The 19,174-nt window shown below is 44.1% G+C and overlaps 1 protein-coding gene across 1 annotated transcript; it reads left to right on the forward strand.

Moving 5' to 3' along the window:
- Positions 1–210: 210 nt before the first annotated feature.
- Positions 211–18,347, forward strand: LOC112248608 (B-cell linker protein-like). Its single transcript, XM_024417770.2, has 19 exons — positions 211–380; positions 3,070–3,095; positions 3,218–3,252; positions 3,438–3,478; positions 3,576–3,669; positions 3,858–3,952; positions 4,056–4,119; positions 8,167–8,277; positions 8,572–8,600; positions 8,813–8,849; positions 9,048–9,126; positions 9,391–9,418; positions 9,820–9,850; positions 10,047–10,152; positions 15,277–15,314; positions 15,848–15,891; positions 16,077–16,145; positions 16,884–17,042; positions 17,487–18,347. The coding sequence occupies exons 1-19, from the start codon at positions 372–374 to the stop codon at positions 17,601–17,603; spliced, it is 1,212 nt and encodes a 403-aa protein (XP_024273538.2). The 5' UTR covers positions 211–371; the 3' UTR covers positions 17,604–18,347.
- Positions 18,348–19,174: the final 827 nt, after the last annotated feature.

A 19,174-nucleotide genomic window follows, 5' to 3' on the forward strand; every position in this document is an offset into this window, starting at 1 on the left:
TTCTCAGAAGTTATCCTTATGCTGCATATAGGACCATACAACTTTACTGATTCAAAAATGTAACTTTAACATTTTTTTTTTTTTTTTAGCGGCAGCCAGGCAACAAGTAGGACAGGCTGTAAACCAGGTGGCACTTAGCAGTCAGAGTGACGGGGTGGAATGCAAATGATCAGAGAGAGAGAGAGAGAGAGAGAGAGAGAGAGAGAGAGAGAGAGAGAGAGAGAGAGAGGCGCATCAGGACTGTTGTAGCTGCTAGCCTAACTGTTCATAGTTCAATGTTCCTTGTCCCGCTCTTACTCTAATGTGTATTTGCATCTGAGGTCAGCAACAAAGGAATTTCCTCATGAGTTGAGAAGAGAGACTCCAAAATTATGACAATGGTAATGTACAGTTTCAATTTGTTACCTTCTGAAAATAGTCAGACAATGATAGAACATATAAACTTTAGAACATTTAAACTTTGTACAGACGTCTCACTTTGCGTTGATAAAAGGAAATTAGACACAGCCCAATTTGCATATAACGTTGCAACAAATTGTTCAGAAACTTAGAAATACAGTAGTAGGCTACCTTCATTACGGAATGGAGAACTGTGAGGATTGTTATAATGGTGAGTCATACAGTTTTACAGTGTTATACAGTGTGGACTTTCACTTTTCGTACAGTGGCTCTGTTGTTGATCAAGTAAACGGTGTCACCTGCTCCCAGTTATTGCTTTCAATTTCTCTGCCTACACAAGCACCCAATATCAACACTCACACAGCTGTGTAATGCCTAAGATTAGAATGTTTACCAGTCATTAAAATCATTCCCTAAATTAAAGGTTTTCACTGCAATATGTCCATGCGCATTAATAGTTGTTAATTATTTATTTATTTGTTATTAAATAATGATACGTGTAGTGATTGAAAGGGAACAGCTGATACAGAGCTTGAGATCCATTGGTGTTTTCGGGGGTGTGTGCCCATAATATCTCCTTTCTCCTGAAGTGTACACTCGTTCACTACTTCACACACATTTAAAAGCATTGACGGGATTGGGCTAGAGAGGGTTTCCACCATATTTCTTATATCAGTCATTATCTTTTAAATCAGTGAAGGTAAGTGAAGAAGTGCACACTTTGGGAAGAAGGAGAGAAATTGGGATGTGGCCAGAGGGAGCCACAACCACCTGATCTGTGCCAGAAAGGTGCAGACCTCTTAGAAGAGGTCGTAGTAGCCACGATCACATACTGGGAGGCTATCTGGCCTAGTAGTATTGAAGTCCATGATAGCTAAGGGTTTTGCTTGTACAATAGTAATGTGCCATGATGTGAAATACACTGTAAGATAAACCTCTAGAAAATAGTTACCCAATACATGTATGGCTGTACCATTGCACTTTACTAGGCAGAACCAGAAGCCAGCACACCTGTGAGCAGCTTAGCATTAGCCAGGGCAACTGCACTGTGCTCTGTCCCTGTTTGCATCAGATACGATTCATAGTCACACGGCCATTTCCCTTTTCTACTGGTAGTTTATGGTCTCCCACGGTCCATAACAATGTCCTTTTCTGTGGTCACTATCACTCTCCCTTGCTTAAAGGGCTAGCTCAGAACACAACCATAAATGTATCGTTTTCATATTATAGATGTTGTCAAGCCGAGCTCATTATTGAATACATTGCCGGCTCCCTTCTCTAAAATTAGACTGGGATATTCAGACTGGGTGAAAAACAAGAGATTGCTATTTGAAAGGGTTTACGCAGATACTGTTAATTGGATAATGAACATGCATGACAGATTTAAACTCTGCTGCCTGGGACACAAACAATAACAAAGTAAGGAATCCTCAGCTTACTTGCTGTATTTGCTTTTATGTATTTCGTAATCAACATGTTGCGGTCTTTCTTGGTCTATATACAAATCACTTCAAAGGTAGTTGAGTTATTCAGTTAACAACACTAAACAGGACATGCTAGTGATTTAAGACGTGTCAGGACATGAATATGTTAAAGACGGCGCCTAGGACTGTAACAATGGGGGAAATTATATTCAAAGTAGTGTTGACCTGAGGCATAGATATCAGTTATGACTCATGACATCTTCCTTTCCACTAATTAAACAGACCTACAGCTGGCTAACCATAATGCCAGAGAATCCCTGCAGTCTATAAAAGTTTCATGGAATGATTAGTTGATAGATTGACTGGTTCGTTGATTGATAATGACACTGTTTAAGTAATGGGATACAGTAGAACAGAAAATAGATTTGTTTGCTAAAGAGAGACTTTAGCAAAGACCATGTGGGCTGGCTTTGTTCATTATCAATGTTGACGCACAGGATATCTAAACATTAACCTAATGAATCAACTCAAACTGTTCTTCTCTTGCCCCCCCGCCACCCCCCCTCTCCCATATCCACTCTCCCTGTCTCATTCTCCCCTTTCCCTCCCCCTCTCTATTTCTGGGATCATTTACATCAGTCCTTCCTCTCCTCTCTGACCTGCCATGCTGTGAAAACACAGCCAAGTACACTTCCTGGTTTTAGTCATCTGTTTCATCATGGGGACAGTGTGCCACACATTACAGCCTCTATTATCCTCCTCTCCCACATACACACATTGATGTGGCTTCACTAGATCATTTGTCCTTTGTGTAATCATTTGTGTAAATAGTTTCTTTCACCTACTAAGGCTAGTATAAAAGACGTCTTTTAGATTGTTGGGACATCTAAATTCTCAATATTCCCCTGTGGTAGTTTGTGATCGTTAGTCATCTTCAAAGTTGTTTCATTCTAATTTATTCTGACCTGAGGTCTTGGCTTTGGATTAAAGCTCTTTTGTCTAGCTTAGTGACCTTCGGAACATAAAGCAGTCATTGACACAGCCTGTGTATTAGCTCTGATAGCGAGTCTGATGGGAGAGTTAATTACATGTAAATATCTGGGATGGGCCAGACATATAGTGTAACGGCACCGTTTATCGTATGATGTCACACAACCGGTATGAAAACAATATTGTTGAGATTGCATCGTGATTGTGTTCGTGTGTGTGCTACAGACTTCACAGTCAATTCTGTTTCCTTTTTCAGAGTTTCTTTGGAAAATTGAAGAACCTGTAAGTAGCCTACAGTGAAGATAAACGTTTTGTTCTTCAGTCTTATATGCCTTCCTCTGGCCAGAAACATAAGCCACTGACATGACACAGCACGCAAGTAACATCTCTCTTTTTCATTACAGACACAGTGGGCCTCCAGCTCCACCCAAAAGAATAGGTGAGCCTTCAGGAAATGCCCCTTATTATGCTCATTGTTATAGGGATCCTCTATATGGAAGTTCTAATGTAATGTGTTTCTTCTGCTCTCTCCCTCGTCGCTCTACCTCTCCTCTCCCCAATTTCTCTCTCTCTTTCTCCATCCCCCTTCTCTACTTTCTCTCTGTCTCTATTGATTTGTTTCAGAGAACAATGCGGGGTATGGTGGCTGGCCAGAAGATGAGTTTGTAAGTAGAAATCACACACATACACACGGGCCCAGACTGACACGCCAATGGATATTTTGTTGAGAGGTCCTGTGTGGTCTTCTTGTGTGTATAACAGGACGATGAGGATGGGAACACATATGAGGCTCCCCCCTGTGAGCGACCGGCCATGAAGGTTCCTCCCAGACATGTGGAGGAGAACGTCTATTTAGGTAACACCACCACTGTAGACTATCCTTCTCATTTGAGATTAGCTGAAATCTGACTTTCATGGAAAGTATGCATTGATGCCAATGGGAGTTTGGTGCGTGGATCTCAAGTTATAATTTGTATGTAATGTTTTGAGGTGTGTTTTTATGTGAAAACACCATTTTCTTGTTGCTGTTTTTGTGTTCCACAGATAGTTCTTCAGAGAGGTCCAATCGTGTTCTTCCCAAAAGACAGGCAGCACCACCCCCAAGGCCAGCCAAGATGGCGCCCATGGGCAAAGCATCGGTAAACTATCAGAGTATCAATGCCCATGCCTACCTCTGGCTAGCCTGTCTCTGTGTGTCTGCATACCTTTAGTGTTATTTAATGTTGTCTTTCCCCTCTATAGAAACAGCAGCCTCACCATCAGCCTGACCCTGAGGAGTTCTACATCGACCCCAACACCAAGAAACGTGAGACACCTCTCTCTATCCTGTCTTTCTATCCTCCTCTCTCTATCCTCTTCTCTCTATCCTCCCCTCTCTATCCTCCTCTCTCTATCTTCTTCTCTCTATCCTCTTCTGTCTATCCTCCTCTCTCTATCCTCCTCTCTCTATCTTCTTCTCTCTATCCTCTTCTGTCTATCCTCCTCTCTCTATCCTCCTCTCTCTATCTTCTTCTCTCTATCCTCTTCTGTCTATCCTCTTCTCTCTATCCTCTTCTCGCTATCCTCCTCTCTCTATCCTCGTCTTTCTACCCTCCTCTCTGTCCTCTTCTCTCTATTCTCCTTTCTCTATCCTCCCCTCTCAATCCTCTTTTCCCTATCCTCCTCTCTATCCTCCTTTCTCTATTATCTTCTCTCTATCATCCTTTCTCTATTATCTTCTCTCTATCATCCTTTCTCTATCCTCTTCTCTCTATCATCTTTCTCTATTATCTTCTCTCTATCATCCTTTCTCTATTACGGGGTGGCAGGGTCGCCTAGTGGTTAGAGCGTTGGACTAGTAACCGGAAGGTTGCGAGTTCAAACCCCCGAGCTGACAAGGTACAAATCTGTTGTTCTGCCCCTGAACAGGCAGTTAACCCACTGTTCCCAGGCCGTCATTGAAAATAAGAATTTGTTCTTAACTGACTTGCCTGGTAAAATAAAATAAAAATTCTCTATTATCTTCTCTCTATCCTCCTCTCTCTATCATCCTTTCTCTATTATCTTCTCTCTATCCTCCTTTCTCTATTATCTTCTCTCTATCCTCCTCTCTCTATCATCCTTTCTCTATTATCTTCTCTCTATCCTCCTTTCTCTATTATCTTCTCTCTATCATCCTTTCTCTATTATCTTCTCTCTATCCTCCTCTCTCTATCCTCCTTTCTCTATCCTCTTCTCTCTATCCTCCTTTCTCTATCCTCTTCTCTATGTCCTCCTCTCTCTATCATCTTCTCTATCCTCCTCTCTTTATCCTCCCCTCTCTCTATCCTCCCCTGTCTCTATCTCTATTCTCCTCTCTGTCCTCCCCTCTCTCTATCTTCTTCTCTCTATCCTCATTTCTCTATCCTCATTTCTCTATCCTCCTCTCTGTCCTCTTCACTATATCCTCCCCTCTCTCAATCCTCTTCTCTCCATCATCCTTTCTCTATCCTCCCCTCTCTGTCCTCTTCTCTTTATCCTCCTCTCTCTATCCTCCCCTCTCTATCATCCTCTCTCTATCCTCTTTGTCCAGGACATGCAAGTTTCAAGTGTTATTAGTCGTATGTATGGTATATACTGTCCAAAGAAGTGCATACTTGCAGGTTTTTTCTCTCGACAATACAACAATAATAAGAAATAATAAAAGATACTAATACATACATAAAGTAAATGGCTCAGTAGAATAGAATAAAGATTTTAGCATAAGTATGATACAGGTGTTTAGAGGAAAGGAATTCAGCTGCAAGTGTTTAACTTGTGCAGTATTTAAATCAAATCAAATTTGATTTGTCACATGCAGATGTTAATGCGAGTGTAGCGAAATGCTTGTGCTTCTAGTTCCGACCATGCAGTAATATCTAACAAGTAATCTAGTTGAACAATTTCACAACAACTACCTTATACACACACGTGTAAAGGAATGGATAAGAATATGTGCATAAAAATATATGAATGAGCGATGGCCGAACGGCATAGGCAAGATGCAGTAGATGGTATAGAGTACAGTATATACATATGAGATGAGTAATGTAGGGTATGTAAACATTATATGAAGTGGCATTGTTTAAAGTGGCTAGTGATACATTTATTACATACATTTTTTCATTATTAAAGTGGCTAGAGATGAGTCAGTATGTTGGCAGCAGCCACTCAATGTTAATGATGGCTGTTTAACAGTCTGATGTCCTTGAGATAGAAGCTGTTTTTCAGTCTCTCGGTCCCTGCTTTGATGTACATGTACTGACCTCGCCTTCTGGATGATAGCGGGGTGCCCCCGGTGATGCGTTGTGCAGACCTCACTACCCTCTGGAGAGACTTATGGATGTGGGCGGAGCAGTTGCCATACCAGGCGGTGATACAGCCTGACAGGATGCTCTCGATTGTGTATAAAAGTTTGTGAGTGTTTTTGGTGACAAACCGAATTTCTTCAGCCTCCTGAGGTTGAAGAGGCGCTGCTGCGCCTTCTTCACACGCTGTCTGTGTGGGTGAACCATTTCAGTTTGTCCGTGATGTGTACGCCGAGGAACTTAAAACTTTCCACCTTCTCCACTACTGTCCCGTCGATGTGGATAGGGGGCTGCTCCCTCTGCTGTTTTCTGAAGTCCACGATCATCTCCTTTGTTTTGTTGACATTGAGTGTGAAGTTATTTTCCTGAAACCACACTCCGAGGGACCTCACCTCCTCCCTGTAGGCCGTCTCGTCATTGGTAATCAAGCCTACCACTGTAGTGTCGTCTGCAAACTTGATGATTGAGTTGGATGCCCCTGTGGGGCCCCAGTGTTGAGGATCAGCAGGGTGGAGATGTTGTTACCTACCCTCACCACCTGGGGGTGGCCCGTCAGGAAGTCCAGGACCCAGCTGCAAAGGGTGGAGTCGAGACCCAGGGTCTCGAGCTTAATGACGAGTTTGGAGGGTACTATGGTGGTAAATGCTGAGCTGTAGTCGATGAACAGCATTCTTACATAGGTATTCCTCTTGTCCAGATGGGTTAGGGCAGTGTGCAGTGTGCAGTGTGATTGTGATTGCGTCGTCTGTGGACCTATTGGGGTGGTAAGCAAATTGGAGTGGGTCTAAGGTGTCAGGTAGGGTGGAGGTGATATGGTCCTTGACTAGTCTCTCAAAGCACTTCATGATGACGGAAGTGAGTGCTACGGGGCGATAGTCATTTAACTCAGTTACCTTCACTTTCTTGGGAAGAGGAACAATGGTGGCCCTCTTGAAGCATGTGGGAACAGCAGACTGGGATAAGGATTGATTGAATATGTCTGTAAACACACAGCCAGCTGGTCTGCGCATGCTCTGAGGGCGCGGCTGGGGATGCCGTCTGGGCCGGCAGCCTTGCGAGGGTTAACACGTTTAAATGTTTTACTCATGTTGGCTGCAGTGAGGGAGAGCCCGCAGGTTTTGGAAGCGAGCCGTGTCAGTGGCACTGTGTTGTCCTCAAAGCAAGCAAAGAAGTTGTTTAGTTTGTCTGGGAGTAAGACATTGTGGTCCGTGATTGACTGTAGACCCGGCCACATACCTCTCGTGTCTGAGCCGTTGAATTGCAACTACTTTGTCTCTATACTGACGCTTAGCTTGTTGATTGCCTTGAGGAGGGAATAGCTACACTGTTTGTATTAGGTCATGTTTCCGGTCACCTTGCCCTGATTAAAAGCAGTGGATGCACTTTCTAATTAACTTGCTCACCAAATTAGCGTATTCATCAGTGTTATTGTCAGACACTATGCGGAACATATCTCAATCCACATGATCGAAGCAATCTTGAAGCGTGGAATCCGATTATTCAGACCAGCGTTGAACAGACCTGAGTCTGGAAGCAGCAGTTGTGATGTGTGTGTAGCCTGAATATGTGTGTGGATGTGTGTATGTCTGTGTGGGTGAGTGAGTGAGTGAGTGCATGTGTGCTAATGTGCGGAGAATCAGAGCAGGTGGTCAATCCAGTTCAAGTGTTCAGCAGTTTGATGGCTTGTAGATAGAAACTGTCTCTGAGCCTGTTGGTATCCGACCTCATGGTCCGATAACGTCTGCTCGACAGTAAGGGAGTGAATAGCTCTTGGCTGGGGTGTGTGGGGTCCTTGATGATGCCGCGGGCCTTCCTCAGGCACCGTTTCGAATAAATGTCCTGGATGGGTGGGAGTTTATCCTATATGATGATTGTGTATTTTAAATGTGGATATGAATTGTGCCCTATACATAGATGTGAATATTGATTGATGAAAAGGTGTAAAAATTCATATAATTCTTGAGGCATGTAATTGTACAGGAGAATTGACTTAAACAAACGAGTAAGTTAAGTTTGAGATGGTCAAGCTTCCCTCTCTCTCTCTCTAGCTCCTGAGGTAGACAGAAAGGAGAAGCCAGGGAAAAGGTCTACTCCTAAGAAGTCTGCCCCTCCTCCTTCCCGCCCTGCCCCTGCTCCCACCCCTCCCCCTGCAGAGGAAGGTAAACGCTACAGTTATAGATCTAGTTCCTGTCCGACTAGTAATTTAGGTGCAAGCAGTGCATTGCATCAATCATTGGTTGCATTCCAAGTCATCGACTGTGCATAGCTGATATGTTAAATACCTATCCAGTTGTTGTAAGATCTGGCATGCATCTGCAATGTAGTCGTGCAGGATCTCGACCAATAGTCAGACCCTGGAACCCTGATAGGACATTGGTGTGCTATTACATCAAGTCACCACTAGAGGGATGTGTGATTCTGCAACAGCATCAGCCTCTGTTTTCTCTTTGCAGATGTCTACCTGGATCCTAATGAAGGACAGGTGAGCCCAACACATCGTTAACAGACAGAGCCTCACCCCTAACTCCAACCCCCAAACCTTAGCCTTTTTATCCGCTGTACCCTTTTAACACATTCTTGATGGACAATCAGTATATTCATAGTTCCATAGGGCCATGAGATGTCTGGTCTCTGGACAATTTCTAATTCAGCCAGAGAGAGGTGATTAATATGCGTGTTGTGTCTCTGTTTCAGGCAGACAGTGATGACCTGTATCTGGAGCCCACAGCAGGTCAGTTACTCCTGTAGAACCACTAATACAGCCTCAGTGTCAATGCATTTATACTGAGGTTTGACTAGATAATATATTTTATATGAGATAAAGAGACAGGACATGAATTCCAAATTATTAAAGAAAAAACGTATTTAGCTTATTTTGAGAGAAAATAATCCTTGGCACTGTCAAGAATAAGTACTCCTGTTTCACCAGCTTGCCCCCCTGCTCCTCGCGGGCCCGTAAGGATGCCCCTCCTACCCAAGACAGCAATTGCCCCTCCCCCCATGCCCATGTGAGTACACCTGTCAAGACACGAGATGAAAAATGCACAAACTCATCTTGGTGTAATTTAGGTGTATATCACCACTTCCATTCTTTTCATAGTTATGCAAATGCATAACTGAATTGACTGGATTAACCTGGCCTTGACACCATCCCTGAAACCAGTGCCATTCTATGTCATGAGAGAAGCCATGTTATTGTTTTTGAGTTTTATTGTTTGACATGCGATATCAGCTCAATCCCATCATGTATGTCTGTCTGTCTTTCTCTGTAGAAAACCTCCAGTACCCAGAGCCAAGTCGGTGAGTTTCTCCATGGTTCACACATGATTTAACACACTACGGGCACATGATTTAACACACTACGGGCACATGATTTAACACACTACGGGCACATGATTTGACACACTACGGGCACATGATTTAACACACTACGGGCACATGATTTAACACACTACGGGCACATTATTTAACACACTACGGGCACATTATTTAACACACTACGGGCACATGATTTAACACACTACGGGCACATTATTTAACACACTACGGGCACATGATTTAACACATCACAACACTGGCCGGTTTCTAACACAGAATTTGCCTATTTCAGAGATTCTCCACTGAACATGTTTTTTAGTGCAGGGGTATAGGCCTTATCTGTGTCCACATTTGAATGAGTTTCACAATTTCCTGCATTCCAGAGTTCTCTACTGGTCAGTGAGGCAAAAACAGGTAAGTGACACTACATTCTGTCTGACTAAAAATAGATGGATCATGATGATAAGGTCAGCATCCCAAATGGCCTGTTCCCTACATGCACTACTTTTGACCAGAGCCCTACATTGGGAACTGAGTGCCATTTGGAACACAACCATGAAGTGAAAATGCAGAACCTGGTCCATTGCTGTGTTTCTGTGACCCTCCCCAGCTCCTCCGCCTGATGTGAAACGCTCCACGTTCCCTGGCAAGCTGCCCCCACCCACCCCAGGCATCAAACCCCCCCTCCCTGCATCCCTAAAGGAACCAAAACCCAGGTGAGGCTTGGGCACACAGCCACTCTCACAGCACTATGCATGTACACACTGGATGAGACCACGCTATACGCTGCAAGAACATACATGTTTTACATGTGTTAAACATGTGATGCAGGTTCATGCTTTATGAACTTTCAGTCCTGTACAAGCAGCAACAGTCAAACACATGGATACCACTTAGTATTGCCTGATAACGATTTACATTCTGTTGAGGTCTATAAAGAGGATCTTATGTTTGAAGTGTTAAGATGGCGCCGAATAGGATGACTGACGTTTTACTGGCTCCTAACCAACTGTGCTATTTTTTTGTTTTTTTGTACTGTCTGTAACTTATTTTGTACCTAATGTTGCTGCTACCATCTCTTATGACCGAAAATAACTTCTGGACATCAGAACAGCGATTATTCACCTCGAACTGGATGAAGCTTTTTCCTTTAACGAGTCCGATGAGAAGGATATACTGCTTTCCCGGGAACAGGCCCAAATCCCCATAATTTGCGTGAAGAAAAGACGAAGGAAAAGGGGGCGCAGGTCAGGCTGCCTTCTGAGAATCCGTAGGCAAGCGAGTAAACTCCCACTGCCATCCGTTCTACTGGCTAACATGCAATCATTGGAAAATCAAAATTGATGACCTACGATTACGACTATCCTACCAACGGGACATTAAAAACTGGAATATCTTATGTTTCACCGAGTCGTGGCTGAACGACCACAGCGATAATATAGAGCTGGCGGGATTTTCCATGCACCAGCAGAATATAGATGAAGCTTTGTCTGGTAAGACGAGGGGTGAGGGTGTGTGTCTTTTTGTCAATAACAGCTGGTGCATGATGTTAAATATGAAATAAATCTTAAGGTATTGCTCGCCTGAGGTAGAGTACCTTATGATAAGCTGTAGACCAGACTATCTACCAAGAGAGTTCTCATCTTGTCACATTCTGACCTTTATTTCCTTTGTTTTGTCATTATTTAGTATGGTCAGGGCATGAGTTGGGGTGGGCAGTCTATGTTTGTTTTTCTATGATTTGGGTATTTCTATGTTTCGGCCTAGTATGGTTCTCAATCAGAGGCAGGTGTCATTAGTTGTCTCTGATTGAGAATCATACTTAGGTAGCCTGGGTTGCACTGTTTGTTTGTGGGTGATTGTCTATGTTGATGGCTTGTTTCAGCGCAGCTCACATTAGCTTCAAGGTTGTTATTTTGTTCACTGTTTTTTTTATAGTGTTTCAGTGTTCAGTGTTTTCTTTATTAAAATTCATGATGAACACATATCACGCCGCATTTTGGTCCTCCGATCCTTCTCGCCTCTCCTCTTCAGATGAAGAGGAGGACGACCGTGACACATCTATATTATTCGAAGCTGTCTATTTGCCACCACAGACCGATGCTGGCACTAAGACAGCAACTCAACCAACTCTATAAGGCCATAAGCAAGCAAGAAAATGCTCAATCAAAAGCAGCGCTGCTATTTGCTGGGGACTTTAATACAGGCAAACTTAAGTCAGTTTTACAACATTTTTACCAGCATGTCATATGTGCAACCAGAGGAAAAAAACCTCTAGACCACCTTTACTCCACACACAGAAATGCATACAAAGCTCTCCCCCGCCCTCCATTTGGCAAATCTAACCATAATTCTAGCCTCCTGATTCCTGCTTACTAGCAAAAACAAAAGCAGGAAGTACCAGTGACCTGGTCAGATGACGCGGATGCTACGGTACAGGACTGTTTTGCTAGCACAGACTGGAATATGTTCCGGGATTCATCCAATGACATTGAGGTGTATACCACCTCAGTCATCAGCTTCATCAATAAGTGCATCAATGACTTCGTCCCCACTGTGACCGTGCGTACATATCCCAACCAGAAGCCATGGATTGCAGACAACATCCGCAGCGAGCTAAAGGCTAGAGCTGGTGCTTTCAATGAGCGGGACACTAATCCGGATGCTTATAACAAGTCCCGCTATGCCCTCAGACGAACCATCAAACAGGCAATGCAGGATTAAGATTGAATCCTACTACACCTACTACACCTTTAAACAGGTCAACATTCAATCTCTCCCTGACCCAGTCTATAATACCTAAACTCAGCAAAAAAAGAAACATCAACTTTTTCAGGACCCTGTTAATGAACATGCACCTGTGGAACGGTCGTTAAGACACTAACAGTAATTAAGGTCAGAGTTATGAAAGTTTAGGACACTAAAGAAGCCTTTCTACTGACTCTGAAAAACATCAAAAGAAAGATGCCCAGGGTCCCTGCTCATCTGTGTGAACATGCCTTAGGCATGCTGCAAGGAGGCATGAGGACTGCAGATGTGGCCAGGGCAATAAATTGCAATGTCTGTACTGCTGATCGTCCTCGCAGTGGCAGACCACGTGTAACAACGCCTGAACAGGATCGATACATCTGAACATCACACTTGCAGGACAGGTACAAGATGGCAACAACAACTGCCCGAGTTACACCAGGAATGCACAAACCCTCCATCAGTGCTCAGACTGTCCGCAATAGGCTGAGAGAGGCTGAACTGAGGGCTTGTAGGCCTGTTGTAAGGCAGGTCCTCACCAAACATGACCGGCAACAACGTTGCCTATGTGCACAAACCCACCGTCTCTGGACCAGACAGGACTGGCAAAAAGTGCTCTTCACTGACGAGTCGTGGTTTTGTCTCACCAGGGGTGATGGTCGGATTTGCGTTTATCATCGAAGGAATGAGCGTTACACAGAGGCCTGTACTCTGGAGAGGGATTGATTTGGAGGTGGAGGGTCCATCATGGTCTGCGGCGGTATGTCACAGCATCATCGGACTGAGCTTATTGTCATTGCAGGCAATCTCAACGTTGTGTTACAGGGAAGACATCCTCCTCCCTCATGTGGTACCCTTCCTGCAGGCTCATCCTGACATGACCCTCCAGCATGACAATGCCACTAGCCATACTGCTCCTTCTGTGCGTGATTTCCTGCAAGACAGGAATGTCAGTGTTCTGCCATGGCTAGCAAAGAGGCCGGATCTCAATGCCATTGAGCACGTCTGGGACCTGTTGGATAATAGGGTGAGGGCTAGGGTCATTCCCCCCCAGAAATGTACAGGAACTTGCAGGTGCCTTGGTGGAAGAGTGGGGTAACATCTCACAGCAAGAACTGGCAAAGCTGGTGCAGTCCATGAGGAGGAGATGCACTGCAGTACTTAATGCAGCTGGTGGCCACACCAGATACTGACTGCTACTTTTGATTTTGAACCCCCCTTTGTTCAGAGACACATTATTCCATTTCTGTTAGTCACATGTCTGTGGAACTTGTTCAATTTATGTCTCAGTTGTTGAATCTTGTTATGTTCATCCAAATATTTACACATGTTACGTTTGCTGAAAATAAACGCAGTTGACAGTGAGAGAACATTTCTTTTTTTTGCTGAATTTACATGTTTCAAGCAGACCACCATATTCCATGTGCCAAAGGTAGCGAAGGTAACCTGCCTAAATGATTACCGCCCCGTAGCACTCACGTTGGTAGCCATGAAGTGCTTTGAAAGTCTGGTCATGGCTCACATCAACAACATCTTCCCGGATACCCTAGACCCACTCCAATTTGCATATAGCCTCAACAGATCCACAGATGACGCAATCTTAATCGCATTCCACACTGCACTTTCTCACCTGGACAAAAAGAACACCTATGTGAGAATGCTGTTCATTGACTACAACTCAGCATTCAACATAATAGTGCCCACGAAGCTCATCACTAAGCTAAGGACCCTGGGACTAAACACCTCCCTCTGCAACTGGATTCTGGACTTCCTGGTGGGCCGCCCCCAGGTGGTAAAGGTAGGCAACAACACATCTGCCACAGTGATCCTCAACACTGGGGCCCCTCAGGGGTGTGTACTTAGTCCCCTCCTGTACTCCCTGTTCACCCACGACTGTCTTGCCAAACACGACTCCAACACCATCATTAAGTTTGCTGACGACACAACAGTGGTAGGCCTGATCACAGACAACGATGAGACAGCCTATAGGGAGGAGGTCAGAGAACTGGCAGTGTGGTGCCAGGCCAACAACCTCTCCCTCAATGTGAGCAAGACAAAGGAGCTGATTGTGGACTACAGGAAAAGGTGGGCCGAACAGGCCCCCATTAACATCAACGGGGTTGTAGTGGAGCGGGTTGAGAGTTTCAAGTTTCTTGGTGTCCACATCACCAACAAGCTATCATGGTCCAAACACACCAAGGCAGTCGTGAAGAGGGCACGACAAAACCTTTTCCTCCACAGGAGACTGAAAAGATTTGGCATGGGTCCCCAGATCATCAACAAGTTCTTTAGCTGAACCATCGAGAGCATCCTGACCGGTTGCATCACCGCCTGGTATGGCAACTGCTCAGCATCTGACGGTAAGGTGCTACAGAGGGTATTGCGTACAGCCCAGGACATCACTGGGGCCAAGCTTCCTGCCATCCAGGACCTATATAATAGGCGGTGTCAGAGGAAAGCCCATAAAATTGTCAGAGACTCCAGTCACCCAAGTCATAGACTGTTCTCTCTGCTACCGCACGGGAAGCGGTACTGGAGCGCCAAGTCTTGGACCAAAAGCCTCCGTAACAGCTTCTACTCCCAAGCCATAAGACTGCTGAACAATTAATCAAACGGCCACCGGACTATTTACATTGACCCCCCCCAATTTGTTTTGTACACTGCTGCTACTTGCTGTTTATTATCTACGCATAGTCACTTCACACCTATCTACATGTACAAATGACCTCTAACCTGTACCCCCGCACACTAACTCGGTACCGGTACCCCCTGTATATAGCTTTGTTATTGTTATGTTATTGTATTACTTTTGATTATTTTTCACTTCAGTTTATTTGGTAAATATTTCCTTAACTCTTCTTGAACTGCACTGTTGGTTAAGGGCTTGTAAGTAAGCATTTCACCTTAAGTTCTACACTTGTATTCGGTGCATGTGACAAATAAAGTTTGATTTGTGATAACTTAGCTAAGTCATTGAAGTATGAAGGCCTACTGTTCTTGCGTATTCAATGTTGTTGTAGCCACAGGCCTATATCGCTCATCTATTATAGTAAGCATGTTGGCTAACATTGGACCTGTTGTCTGTGTTGCAGCCCCCCTCCCCCGCCCATTATAGACACTACCGCAGCAGGTAAGAGCATGCTGGGAACAGGACCAGTTTTGGGTCACAGCTGAAGGATAGAAAGCCATAGAAATGGAAATAAAGGATGTGTGGAACTCTGAAATGCTCCAACTGTGGTTTGCTAATCAGAGTGAAGGACATCCTTAATTTCTTTACATTTGTGTTGTTTTTCTGTCCACATAATATGAACATGTTGGAGGTGCATATTGTTCATTTTTCATTACCTATGTGAATTGGAAGCCATTTTCATTATAACATAATTATAACTTGTTTAACCCCGTCATCTAGGGTGACTGTGGCTACTGTCAGCAGTGCTGTCCAGCATACTTGTGGCCTTGATTGTAACTACATGCTTTATTTTGAATTGACTGTAGAGCAGGGTTTCCTAAACTTGGTCCTGCACCCCCGCCCCCAGCTGTGGAGTGCTAGGGCAAAACCCAAACCATGCACCCAGGGGAGGGGGCAGGACCAAGTTTGGGAAACCCTGCTGTAGAGCACTCTACACGTTGGTCAACAACTCATTATTTCTCTCTATGCCAAAGTTTCTCCCTCTGGTATGAAGACAACCATGCAGGCAGGAAAGGAGGTATGTGCCTTCCACTCTCATACTGTACCTCTCATGTAACCATGCATAATACCGTGTTAAAGTGCTACAAATGTTGCTGCAAACCTTAGTTAAATGGTGATATACCTGAAGTATGGGGTATCCTTGGATATAACTGTGGTGGCAGGCAGTGGAGTGCGTCATAGAGAACTGTTGTAATGTTACAGGAGAAAGAGTGGTTCGCTGGAAACTGCAATAGAAAGACTGCTGAGGACCTCTTAATGCAGATCAACAAGGTGGGATACACACACACCGGAGATGAGCAGACACACACACAAATGCAAGCAAATACACACACACACACACACACACACACACACACACACAGTTCTTGAAGTACCATATAAAAGAAAAACTGAAAATGACTTAGAGGTAAAGAATCCCCAGCTCTGAAGGACCTGGCCAATGTGATTCCTGAATCAATATGATTAGTTATAGTTAGTTAGCCAGTATTCCTCAACAGTGAATCAATACTTCATTGATCTATTAGCCTGTCCACTTGGTCCTCTGTGGTTCTCTCCCCTCCTCTCTATATGTTGCTCAGTAGCTGCTGATGTTTTGTGATTATGTGTTATAATGCTGCTGATTATATGAGCGTATCTGTCTCTGGCCCTTTGTCTTTACTAACACAGCCGACCTGTTTCATTTCATGCTGAAATAGACAAGTAACGATGTGAGAGTAATCTTGATCGTAACTACCCTTTATTTGACTGTGTGTGTGTGTAGCCTCGGGTTACATCTGACACATACACACACCATCACTGAGTCTGATTCATCTATGCTCATTCAAAGACCCTGTGGGTTTTGATACTGATATCCATTCTCCCTCCCTCCCTCCCTCCCTCCCTCCCTCCCTCCCTCCCCCCCTCCCTCCCTCCCTCCCTCCCTCCCTCCCCCTCCCTCCCTCCCTCCCTCCCTCCCTCCCTCCCTCCCGCGGCCTATTCCCTCCCCCTCTCTCCCTCTCCCTCTTGTAGGACGGGGCATTCCTGATACGTCACAGTTCAGCCCAGAACGCCCGTCAGCCCTACACACTGGCTGTCCTATACAGACAGAAGGTCTATAACATCCCCATCCGCTTTCTGGAGGAGACGTGCGGCTACGCCCTCGGAAAGGAGGGCAAGAAGAACGAGGAGGTGAAAAGACAGGGGGGGTAGAGTGCTAAACAAGGGGTAAAATAATGAATCGGTGAAAGAGAATGGGAGGATGAGGACGAGAGTGTTGAGATGGGGGACACAGAGAGAGAGCGAGAAAGAGAGAGAGAGGGGGGAAATGAGAATGTGAGAGGGTAGGGAGGAGGAGAAGAGAGGGATAAGGAGAGGGGAAAAGACAGATGCCACAGGAGGAAAGGAGGATTTGCAAAAATAATTTGCAAAGGGAGAATGTGGGGGGAAAAGAATGAAGAGGTCAGGTGGGATAGAGGGAGGATGTGGGAGGAACGGAGGATGTGTGGAAAAGAGATGAAGGAATGCAACTTAGTACTGTACTGTAACCTCTGCAATAACTATACTGTAGTAACTCTCTCTCCCTTTCTCTCTCTCTCTCTTTCCCTCGCTACTCCCTCCATCTCTCTCTCATAGCTTTTCAGTAGTCTCCAGGAGATCATCTCTCACCACAAGAATAACCAACTGCTGCTGATCGATAGCAAGAGTCAGGCCAAGCACACCACGTATCTCACCCATCCAGCCCATCCATAAACTACATTATCCATAACCCACACACAATATATATCACCCACCCAGCCTGACAAACTACACTACACTACTATAGGGTGGCAGGTAGCCTAGCGGTTAGAGCGTTGGGCCAGTAACTGAAATGTCGCCTAATTTGCTCCAGGGCCGCCGTGCTACTATTGCTGACCCTGTAAAAAAAAAACACATCACTGCACCTGTACATTTCACTTCGCTGTATGTGACAATAAAACAAAAATATTTTCATAACCCACAGAAATGTGTATCTCACCTACACCAGCCCATTCATAAAGTACATTAAATGCTACCATTAATAACTAAATACATTTGATAACTTGGAAATACTACCTTCAATCGTCATGTTCCTCACCACAAGATATCCATTACAAACCCTTGTTTTTGTTTTGTGATGAAAATGGCTAGAAGTGTACATATTACCGTATATCTGTGTACTGTATGTGTTTGTGTGTTTAAGTATGCTGTAATTACATCTGTATGACTTTATTAACCTATTTTTGATTTAAATTAGATTAATTTTAAAATGCTTGCACCTGAATAGAGTAGTGAGTAGTCTATGAAAAGGTATATTCAATACCTCATTCTTGCTCTGAGTCTTTATGCAGTGCTCGTTTCAGTGAGTGATGGGGAATTCAATTTTGTGTCTACACCTGTGTTGTGACTGAATACTGTGTAAGTGGGCCATCTGTAAGTTTCTATTTATATAATAATATAGTCTGAAATGTTTTGAAATCCTGTTTGTGTTTTATCATTTTGTTGTATTTGCAACACAACAGCGCGAATGGCATTTATTTCCCTCAAAGTTGAAGTTGTTAGTTTAGATCTCCATAAATGCAAGGATTCACTAATTCCACAAATTAACTTTCAAGAAGGCACACCTGTTAATTGAAATGCATTCCAGGTGACTACCTCATGAAGCTGGTTGAGAGAATGCCAAGAGTGTGCAAAGCTGCCATCAAGGCAAAGGGTGGCTATTTGAAGAATCTCAAATATAAAATAGATTTAGATTTGTTTAACACTTTTTTGGTTACTACATGATTCCATGTGTTATTTAATAGTTTTGATGTCTTCACTATTATTCTACGATGTAGAAAATAGTAACATTAAGAAAAACCCTTGAATGAGTAGGTGTTCTAAACTACAGGTAACTGCCAAAATAAAGGAAACACCGTGTCAATAAGGCGTTGGGTCACCACAAGCCAGAACAGCTTCAATGCACCTTGGCATAAATTCTACAAGTGTCTGAAACTCTATTCGAGGGATGTGACACCATTCTTCCAAGAGAAATTGTTGACGTTGGTGGAAAACGCTCTCAGGGGTTTCTTCAGAATCTTCCATAAGTGTTAAATTGGGTTGAGAACTGGTGACTGAGACGGCCATGGCATATAGTTTACATTGTTTTCATGCTCATCAAACCATTCGTGTCCTGCACATGGGAGCATTGTCATCCTATGAGGAAATAGCCACGACATGACCCTAGGCATGGGATGTTATTTGCTTAATTAACTCAAGAACTACACCTGTGTGAAATCACCTGCTTCAATATACTTTCTGTACCT

The sequence above is a fragment of the Oncorhynchus tshawytscha genome, linkage group LG04, assembly GCF_018296145.1.
Source record: "Oncorhynchus tshawytscha isolate Ot180627B linkage group LG04, Otsh_v2.0, whole genome shotgun sequence".
Classification (NCBI taxonomy): Eukaryota; Metazoa; Chordata; class Actinopteri; order Salmoniformes; family Salmonidae; genus Oncorhynchus; species Oncorhynchus tshawytscha.

Coding starts and splice junctions, on each gene's coding strand:
- LOC112248608 (XM_024417770.2), top strand. Junction 3,253..3,437: donor AGCTCCACCCAAAAGAATAG/GTGAGCCTTCAG, acceptor GATTTGTTTCAG/AGAACAATGCGGGGTATGGT. Junction 15,315..15,847: donor TATAGACACTACCGCAGCAG/GTAAGAGCATGC, acceptor TCTATGCCAAAG/TTTCTCCCTCTGGTATGAAG.